The sequence below is a fragment of the Camelina sativa genome, chromosome 2 (assembly GCF_000633955.1).
Source record: "Camelina sativa cultivar DH55 chromosome 2, Cs, whole genome shotgun sequence".
In the NCBI taxonomy this organism is placed as follows: domain Eukaryota; kingdom Viridiplantae; phylum Streptophyta; class Magnoliopsida; order Brassicales; family Brassicaceae; genus Camelina; species Camelina sativa.
In genome coordinates, this window is record NC_025686.1 from 5,241,700 (window position 1) to 5,252,015 (window position 10,316).

Here is a 10,316-nt window from a genome sequence, read left to right on the forward strand (position 1 = left end):
GGCTTTGGACAATCAAACAAGCATTACTAAAGCTCCAAAACCTCAAGAACTGAGAACAAATCCGACCCTCCTCCAATAGAAGCCAATGCTTATAAAATCAAGGCAAGTTTGATTAGATTGATTCAAGCCTCTAAATTCTTGGGACTACCTTTGGAGAATCCCTATGATCATTTGGACTCCTTCGAGAGGATGTGTAGCACATTTACGATTGGAGGTGTGCCCGATGATAGTATCAAGCTCATCTTATTTTCAATTTCTCTTAGAGAAAATGCAAGCCGGTGGGAGAAAGCTATACCATCATATTTGGTAAACTCTTGGGATGATTGTAAGAGGATCTTCCTGCTCAAGTTCTACTCCAAACAAAAAATGGTCCAAATGAGAAATGACATAATGGGGTTTAAGCAAGGAATCTACGAAAGTGTTCTTGAAGCATGGGAACGGCTAAAGGGTTACACTCGAGATTTCCCTCATCATGGATTCCCCAAAGAAGCTATCCTTATTATTTTGTATTGGGGAGTGAATAAGGAGCTAAAATTGTCATTGGACATGGCTAACAACGTGAGTTTTGCAAACCTTACAATGGAACAAGGAGAGTTACTTGTTGATAATCTAGATCAAAAGTGATGGTAGCTATGGTGAAGGTTATGGGTGTTCTTTAAGGGATAGTGATGATCTGAGAAATCCTCCACCTCAAGGAGATGACACTAACACCCTCCTTAGGCAGCTTCTCCAAGGGCAAGGAAAATGAGGTATTGAGCTTGCTACAAAAATGAAGGCTATGCAAACAAAGGTTGATGACCTCTATGGTGAGCTACATGCCAAGATCGAGCACTTGAATGAGCATGTCTATAGCCATTCTTCATCTTCTTCCAAGCATCCACTGGATGATCTACCGGGCAAGCCCAAGATCAATCCCAAGGAGTTTTCCAATGCAATCTTACCAAATGAAGTGGATATGGAACTTTTAAGTGTTGAGAGCTTGGTGGTTACTAAAGATGAGACAACCAAGGAAGGCAACAAGATAAATGATATTGTAGCGAAGAGGGTTGAAAAGAAAAACACACCAAGTGCTGCAACAAACAAGAGGAAGAAGAAACAAACCCACCCTCCCACCATTATTTCATCTCCTATGACCTTGTGTTTGCATCCCTTAGGGCTTGTTGATGGAGCAATAGAGTACAAAGTGAAGCACAAAAGTCCTTCTTCACCCTTTTCAAGTGTCAAAGCTAGGCCAGTCCTTCTTCACCTTCTCTCAAGAGTCATTACTATCAACCTTCACTCTCTTTCCACCAATTCAACAGGATCTCAAGGGAGCATTAAAGCTCCTCCTCTCACTCCATTCCCTAAGGTTCACAACTAGGGCCAAGGTATGGTCATAACTTTCCATTGTATATACCATTTGCGTCTTGATTTCTTTATTTTTGTTAGTCTTTTTCTTGGAATTTTCTCACACCGAGACGGTGTGAATCAAGTTTGGGGGAGGGACTAACTGTAACGCCCCCAAACCATACTATGACCACGAAGGCCATCGAACTGCCCCAAGATGCCACTATGGAAACGTTCACCAATGATCCGGCCGGGTGCAAGAACAAATCAGGCCCCTTCGGCCAGTCCATCGGTGAGGTTCCCGACCATACGACACGTCCTTAAGGCTTTGCAACCCTACAGACACGCCGTGCGTTGAGCCGACTCGGACAAAGTCTATATCAATATGACTCGCTCGATTAAAAGAAATCCGATTACATTAATACTTAAAAGAGTTTACTACAAACGATTACACAAAAGGGGAACAAGGCTTAGTGCCAAAGTTTGGTTCGCAATAAAACATACTTGAATTTTACAATAGACACCAAAATAAAAATACTCCGGAGTCCTATCGTTCACCACGCCCTCTAGTTCCCTCTAGGGTTACCTGAATCACAAAAATTATCATAAGTAATCTAAGATTACTTAGTGAGCTCAGGGTTCCTGCAAAGAATTAAACCCCAATCCCAAACCCCCTCAACAAACAACATGCAAGCATATACAACAACATGCAAACATAAACAATTAACATGCAAGCAAATAAAACAACATGCGTGCATAAATAGCTAACATGCAAGCGAGATAAACATCTAACAAGCAAGCACACAATACAACAATCTATCAGAGATAACATGCGGAAGCTGATAAGCTAAGCAAAATTATTCTACAAGCAATCGCAACTACATGCAACAATAAACATCAACATGCAACAATTCAAACTTGAAATAAAACAAAAGTTTTAACAAGTTCTAGTTTATTGGGCCCTGTATGCGTCCTTTCCCTAAACCCCTCATGAATCACCGAATCGCAGCCACTAAGGCATGCGATCGGATATCACCCAAAGCCACACCCTCGTCTAGACAGCCTCGGCCAGGGTAGCGAGCCCAGTAACCTCCGAACTCTTCGTAACCAACCCTACAAACACACGAACATGGGTTGCATGTCGCGGCTGCATGTGGTACGGAATAGGAAGGATAGCAATACCAAGTCTTACTACGCTTAGCCGGAATTTCTTGCGGACTAAAACGCCTTAAGACTTCACCGAAATTAATACTTGAGTTTATATGATTTTTAAGCTCATAACTTTACAAGTATTTTAACTAGTTATCGCACTTGTTACTAGAACGTTTCGAACTAGCAACCGGCATAACCTCACCTCGCATGCATTTAAACAAGAAAAACCCAAAAGAATTTCAAGTAAATGCAACTAAATGCTTTATGCAAACCGCGCACTAGATGGATGTCTTTAATTCCCCATCTAAGCCGGCAAAGTATGTGCCTGAACTCACAGTAAACCGTCGATGATCGGTCTCCTTTGACGAAGCTTCTCTCGCGGCACACTCGGATCTCTTCTTCAGTTAGAATCGATTTCCTTATCGATTTAGCCTTGTGGTCGATAGTCGATAATCTTAGCATGCACCTTCTCTTCTTTCTTTCTTTCTCTTGCGGCAACACCCTTCTTCTTCCTCTCTTCTCTCTCGCTCACTTTCTCTCTCAAATTTTCTCTCCTTACCCCTTTATGACTTGTGCGAAAATAAGAGAGGTGGGCCACTATTTATAGAGAACTTGGGCGGTGGAGTCGACCAATGCATGCAACTCTTCTTCTTCTTCTTCTTAGTTGCTATTAGTGCATGTCTTAACACTTGGAGAGAAATCGATTAAGCCACCTTGATCTCCACTAATTCTTCCTTGAATTTGTTTAATCTCCACTAAGCTCCACTAACTCTTCTTGATTTAAATAATCATCCCACTAACTTCTTCTTGAATTATTTAATCATCCCACTAACTTCTCTTGACTTAAGCAATTTTTGGTGGAGGGAAGAATTTTTGTGGGATCGGTTAGTGTTCTCGGTCGTTCGTCGGTCAGCTCTCGGCGATTCTCGGTCTGTCTCGGTACTCTCGGCAATTTTTCTCGGACGCTCTCGGCAGCTATCGGTAATTCTCGGATTTTCTCGGTAATCCTCGGATTTTCTCGGTAATCCTCGGTAGCTCTCAGACAACTCTCGGTCTTACGGACATCTTCGGACAACTCGGCCATTTCTCGATCCGTCCAGATTTTCTCGGACTTTTCTTCTTTAAATTTTCTTCTTCCCTTATTGGCTTCCCTTTTTAGTCTTTTGGCCTTGAGTTTTATTTTTGAATTTTACCCCTTGGTGAGGGTCATTACATTCTCCCCCTCTTAATAGAATTCGTCCCGAATTCCATAGGGTTCCGATGGTCCTGCTTCATCTTCTTCGGTAAACAACAGGGGATACTTGGCACGAATCCTATCCTCATCTACCATGTGGCGACTTTACGGTTCTGCTTTCCCCAAAATACTTGAATTTGAGGAATACTTATGTTCTTCAACTTCCGAGTCCTTCTTTGCCCTATTCCAAAAGGTCCTTCGGGGTATGTGAGGTAAGGCCCCAACTCCTCGATAGGCTCTGGCACAATTATGTTAGGATCTGGTACATGCTTTCGTAGTTGTGAAACATGGATGACTTTATGCAGTCGTAAAACCTCGGGCATAGTTAGCCGATAGGCTACTTCTCCAACTCTCTTCTCGATCAGGTATGGTCCGATAAACCTTACCGCAAGCTTTCCCACTTTACCAAAATGATCCTTTCCTTTTTGTGGTGCAACCTTCAAGTACACCATATCCCTAACTTCAAATTCCACTTCTCGTCTTTTACGGTCTGCGTACTTCTTCTGGCGGTCTTGTGCCTTCTTCATACTCTCCCGTATGAACTTGATCTTCTCCGTCGTCTCATCAATCAGTTTGTGATTGAAGCTCGTCCTTTCTCCGATTTCGGTCCAACACAAAGGTGTTCGACAAGGCCTTCCGTACATCGCTTCAAATGGTGACATGCCGATACTCGAGTGATAACTATTGTTATACGCAAATTCGACCAATGGCAAATTCTTCTCCCAATCCAATGACCATTCCAGAGCACACAATCGGATCATGTCTTCTATGGTTCGGATAGTCCTTTCCGTCTGTCCATCCGTCTCTGGGTGGAATGAGGTGCTCATGTGAGTATCTGTTCCCAATGCCCTGTGTAGATCTTGCCAAACAATGATGCGAATTTCGGATCGCGATCAGAGACAATGTTTGCTGGCATACCATGTAACTTCAGAATCTTATCTATATACTTCTCTGCCAAGACTGGTGCTTGGTCTGTACTTCTTACTGGAACCAAATGGGCTACTTTGGTTAAACGATCAACCACTACCCATACTGCGTCATTGATTCGCCCTTTTCTTATCGGTAGGCCGGTAATGAAATCCATCAAGAAAGAGTCCCATTTCCAAGTCGGTATGGGCAAGTTGCAAAGTAAACCTGCTGGCACTTGATGCTCTACCTTGATTCTTGGACATGAGTCACATTGGCTTACCCATTTTGCTACTGCTCTCTTTAGTCCAGGCCAATGATAGTATCTACGAACGTCCTTGTACATCTTGGTGCTCCCCGGGTGTATACTTAACGCTGAGCTGTGGGCCGTAGTCCGTTCCGGTCAGGTACAGTTATTCTCCCGTTGAGAAGTAAGGTGTCATCATCAGCTAAATGATAACCACTAGCATTCGGTCCTTCTGAACTCTTCAATTCCTCGATGATCTTCTTCAGGTTCTCGTCCTTGGGTTGCTCTTCACGAATTCGATGCAGTAGGCTCGCTTGGGTTACGGCTTGTAATCCCAATGGCTCACTAGATTCTCCTTCTAAGGCTAAAAGCCTTACCTTCTTCAATTCGTCGGCCAAAAACTCCACGTCTTTCTCGGCATCAACTTGTGCTCTTCTTCGGCTTGGCGCATCTGCTACTACGTTTGCCTTGCCTGGGTGGTACTGAATCTTCAAATCGTAATCGGCAATGAATTCCATCCACCTTCTCTGGCGCAAATTAAGATCTGGTTGCGTGAACAAGTATTTAAGAATTTGATGATCCTTAAATACTTGGACAGATTCTCCATACAAATACGATCTCCATATTATGAATGCAAACACCACGGCTGCCATTTCTAGGTCATGTGTGGGGTAGTTCTCCTCATGCTTCCTTAACTGTCTGGAGGCATAGGCAATCACATCCAACACCAACTCTTGATGCGTCTGTAAATACATAATACGGTTGATTTGGCTCGGGTAGGGCTAACACTGGTGCTGATGCCAGCGCCCCCTTTAACTTCTTGAAAGCTTCTTCTACCTCCTCGCTCCATATAAAAGGTACTCCTTTCCCGGTGAGTCGTGTCAAAGGTTTTGCAATAGTTGAAAACCCCTTTACGAACTTCCGGTAATAGCCTGCAAGGCCTAAGAAACTTCTAATTTCCGTCACTGAGGTTGGTTTGGGCCAATCCTGGATTGCGGCAATCTTCTCCGGATCGGCGGACACGCCCTGCTCCGAAACTCGGTGTCCTAAAAATCCAATCTCCTTTTGCCAGAATTTACACTTGCTGAACTTGGCGAACAGCTTCATCTCCCTTAGTCTCTCCAACACTCTCCTCAAACGCTCCGCGTGCTCCTCTGCACTCCGTGAGTATATAAGGATGTCATCCATGAATATTATCACGAATCGACCCAAATAATCGTGGAAAAATTCATTCATTAAACGCATGAATGCTGCCGGTGCATTGGTGAGTCCAAACGGCATTACCACGAACTCATACTGGCCGTATCTTGTTTGAAACACCGTCTTCATCACATCTTGTTCTGCAATCGAGATTTGATGATAGCCGGAGGCTAAATCAATCTTCGAAAACCAACTTGCTCCTCGGAGTTGATCTAACAACTCGTCAATCCGCGGCAACGCATACTTGTCCTTGATAGTTATGTTATTGATTCTTTGGTAATCAATACATAAACGCATGCTTCCGTCCTTCTTCTTGACGAAAAGCACTGGGGCTCCCCATGGCGATGAACTCGGTCGAATAAAACGCTTCTCCAACAAATCCTCTAACTGAGTTTTAAGTTCTGCCAACTCGGTTGGTGCCATGCGATATGGTGCTTTAACAATGGGGTAGCTCCGGGCTCAAGATTTATGGTAAAAGGATGGCTTCTTGGTGGAAGCAATCCTTCCAGCGGTCTAAACACATCCCCAAAGTCCTTGACTATGGTAATGTCCTCCAATTCCATGCCTTCCTTGTCATCTCCTCCCGTTTTACTCGGGCTGATCCCGTTGAAAACTAGAGGTGTCCTTCCTCCATTTTCAAATATAACTCTGCTTCTGCTGCAGTCTATATGGGCTTGGTGTTCCGATAACCAATCCATTCCCAAAATAGCATCGAACCTATCCAATGGCATCACTAGAGGATTTACCGGGAGGTTCGTATCCTGCAAGACTATCGACACTTCCTTGATCCATCTTCTTGTCTTCAAAGGCGGTTGATTACCAGCAGTGTAGACATTGATGTTCACTTCCTCCTCCTCACACAAGTCTCCGAAATTGTCAGCCACTTCGGGAGTCACAAAACTATTGGACGCTCCCGAATCAAACAGTACATGTGTGGGGTTACCACCAACAAGTAATATTCCTAAACGCAAGGCCAATATAACAAAATGCAATGCTAAAACTAATCAGACAAACACACAAACTATCACAAACAATCACAAGAGAGTTAGAACCCAATCACAAGGTGGCTCTACTCCTAAAGCAAAAACATTTGCTGGGGTTGCTTGCTTCTTCGTTGGGGGTTCCTTCACTTGGTTCGCTGTCTGAGCACGGTTCACAGTTTGGGCGTTTGGTTTGGCCGGCTTCGATGGACATGAGTTCGCATAGTGTCCTAACTCGCCACAGTAAAAACATGTGACGGCTGACAGGTTGGTACTCTTTGTTTCCTCAACGGTTGGGCAAGCTCGAGCAAAATGCCCAACTTTACCACACACATAGNTGGATTGAATGTCACTGTGTTAACGGTTGGGCAAGCTCGAGCAAAATGCCCAACTTTACCACACACATAGCATTCTCGCGGATCCATGTTGCTCACATTACAACCCCCATGGTTAACATTCATTTTAACTTTACCACGGCCTGCGCCCCAATTTCGTCCTGCTACTTGATTCCCCTTCCGAGTGTTCACAACCTTAGTCTGCTTGACTGGTTCCTTCTTTTTCTCTTGGGCCAAAATCTCCTTCTCTGTCTCAATGGCTTCCTCAACACTTACCGCTCTTTCTTCTACTTCTGCGACACTTCGGTATGTCACAGCGTGCAACCTTCCCTTTATGTCTTGCCTGAGTCCATTAAAGAATCTCCGGGCCATAGCTAACTCATCGTCGTTTCCTTGGTACAAATATCTCCGAAGTCTTGTAAAAACTCTTCCATAAGCTCGAACAGTCATTTCACCTTGTTCCAATCACAGGAACTGATTCTCTAGCCGATCACGCGACTCTGGTGGAAAGTATTTTTGTTCAAACTCTTTCTTAAATATTCCCCACATTATAGTCTGAAATCGATAGCGAGGAACTACGCTATCCCACCATGCACGAGCATCTTCTTCCAAGAAATTAACTTCGACCGGTCTTCTAAACTCCTCTGGACACCTTGTCATTTCAAAGTTATTTTCCAATTCTTTTATCCATGCGTCTGCTAACACTGTGTTCGGGTCACCTTTGAACTTGCGGAATCCTAGGTTCCTCAACATCATTACCAGTTTTAGAAAATGATAGGATGGATCTTCTGCTGAACAGTTTGCTTGGCTCTGCTGTTGTCGCTGGATCATGTGACTCTAAAGGTCTTGAATCATTTTAAGTGTCAGCTGGGTCTCTGGCACATTCGGCTCACTTGGTCCTTCTCCATGAGCTCGGTCTCCCCTCGGCATGTTCTGATTCGGATGGGCAGCAAACGGTCCGAACGGTGAAAATCCTGGTGGGTACATACTCTCCGGTGTACTGAATCGAGTTAAACTTGATGGTGTGTATCTCGGCGTTGCGACAGGTACATCCCATTTAGGCATATACATATTTGGTTCGAATATGCCTGGAAACGATTCCTCCCCTTGTGCATCTCCAAAATGCGAACCCCATTCCTCCGGACCAAACTGTTGACTTGAACCCCTCCCTGTGTCCGGCGAACGATGCGTCGATCTAGTCCTTTTGGATCCTTGACGAGACATCTGCATCCACGATCAACAAAGGGTTTACTTAATCCCATCTAACCCTATGTGATAAACGATCCGGATTATCTTAAGTGTCTACTGCGACCATTTGACTCGATAAATCATTTGAAAACGCGAGTAATATACAGCATCATAACCATGCTTTGATACCACCGTTGTAACGCCCCCAAACCGTACTATGACCACGAAGGCCATCGGCCAGCCCCGAGATGCCACTATGGAAACGTTTGATATGCTCAAATTTACCCTAGAGCTACTCTCTCAAATTAAGAGATCACTGCAGTATTTAGGGGTCGAATTCCACAAGGACTCAAGACTACACAATAAATTATAGAGTTTTTCAATTATGCTAAACAAATTAAATTGAATTAAAATAAACAATGCAAAATATTGAATAAAAGCTATTGTAAATTCAGAAGATCAAAAAACTAGGCCTAGGGAATTTCTCAGGAAATTATGAAATATTAAATCAAGGAAATAAATGGGATTCAAACAATTAAGAACAGATCTAGAACTCTAAACACTTATGTAAAATAAATCAGTTCTTACTGCAAATATTATCTAAATTTAAAACCAGAAAATCCAAATCTCTTTGCAATATTCTAGGTAATAAATCAGCAATAAAATCAGGTTTAGATTGTTCACAAAATTATTAAATCAAATCTCTTTGCAAGAAATAATTTTGCTCATCAAAAGGTTTTATCAGGAAAATCACATATATTCTCATATCAATTTATTTTCCTAAGTTATTAATTCTAGATGGCCAATCAAGGATTAATATGAAGAACAACCTATGATGAAGATCTAGAAAGAGAAAGAATCCTAAATAAACAGATCTAATAATTCATAAAATCCCTGTGAAAAAACCCTAAACCTAACAAGCAAACTACTCAGATATAAGTAATGAAGAACAAAATATCTTTCTGAATAACATGCAAGTAGAGATTAAAAGAGTAAAAGGAGTTTAGAAATTCTTCTCTACAAAGCATATCTCTCTCCTATAGCTCTCAAAAATCTTTCAGGGTTGCAGGAAAAATAAAACTTGATAGAATAAAACTTTTGGGTTTGCAAAAACCTAAAAACTATATATATATATATGTCCTAAAACACGTCAGAGACTAGTCTTCCAAATATGGAAAACTTCGGGCAACTTTGTAAAACTTTCAAATTTGGCTCTCTCGTCGGTTTGGACTGGGTGTCGATCGATGCTAAGGCAGTGTCGTTCGACACCATCTCCTCTGATCGATTCCAAGTTGATTTCTTGCGGATTATTGCTCCAAACTGATCCAGATTGCTCCATCCGTGCTAAAATCCTAGAAAACCTGCAAAGACTCTAAAACATCCTAGAAACACATCAAAAGATACTAAAAGACTCTTTATATCATGGTTAAAAACCACAAAAACGATGCTATATCAACTCCCCCAGACTTAGCCTTTGGTTGCCCTCAAGCAAAACATAAGCTTAGACATGTGAAAGAGGTTTGAAAACAGGGAACTCACTCAACTGCATGATGATTCTTATTTACACTCTTCATTTACCTGATTCAAGAACTTACTTCTTATACTCAACCATGATTAGCATCAACATTCCTTACTCAAATCCCACAATCCTTTGGAATCTCTGAAATCTCCATTGTCATCTCATTATATAAATTAAAGCAAGTACAGGTGAGTTCTTACCTTGGGTGTATCGAACAGTGGAATATGGA

General features: G+C 42.5%; 1 protein-coding gene across 1 annotated transcript; it reads right to left on the minus strand.

Moving 5' to 3' along the window:
- Nucleotides 6,449-7,830, minus strand: LOC104748647. Its single transcript, XM_010470256.1, has 2 exons — nt 7,311-7,830; nt 6,449-7,065 (listed from the first exon to the last, which is right to left on the minus strand). Exons 1-2 carry the CDS (start codon nt 7,828-7,830, stop codon nt 6,449-6,451), a joined length of 1,137 nt encoding a protein of 378 aa, XP_010468558.1.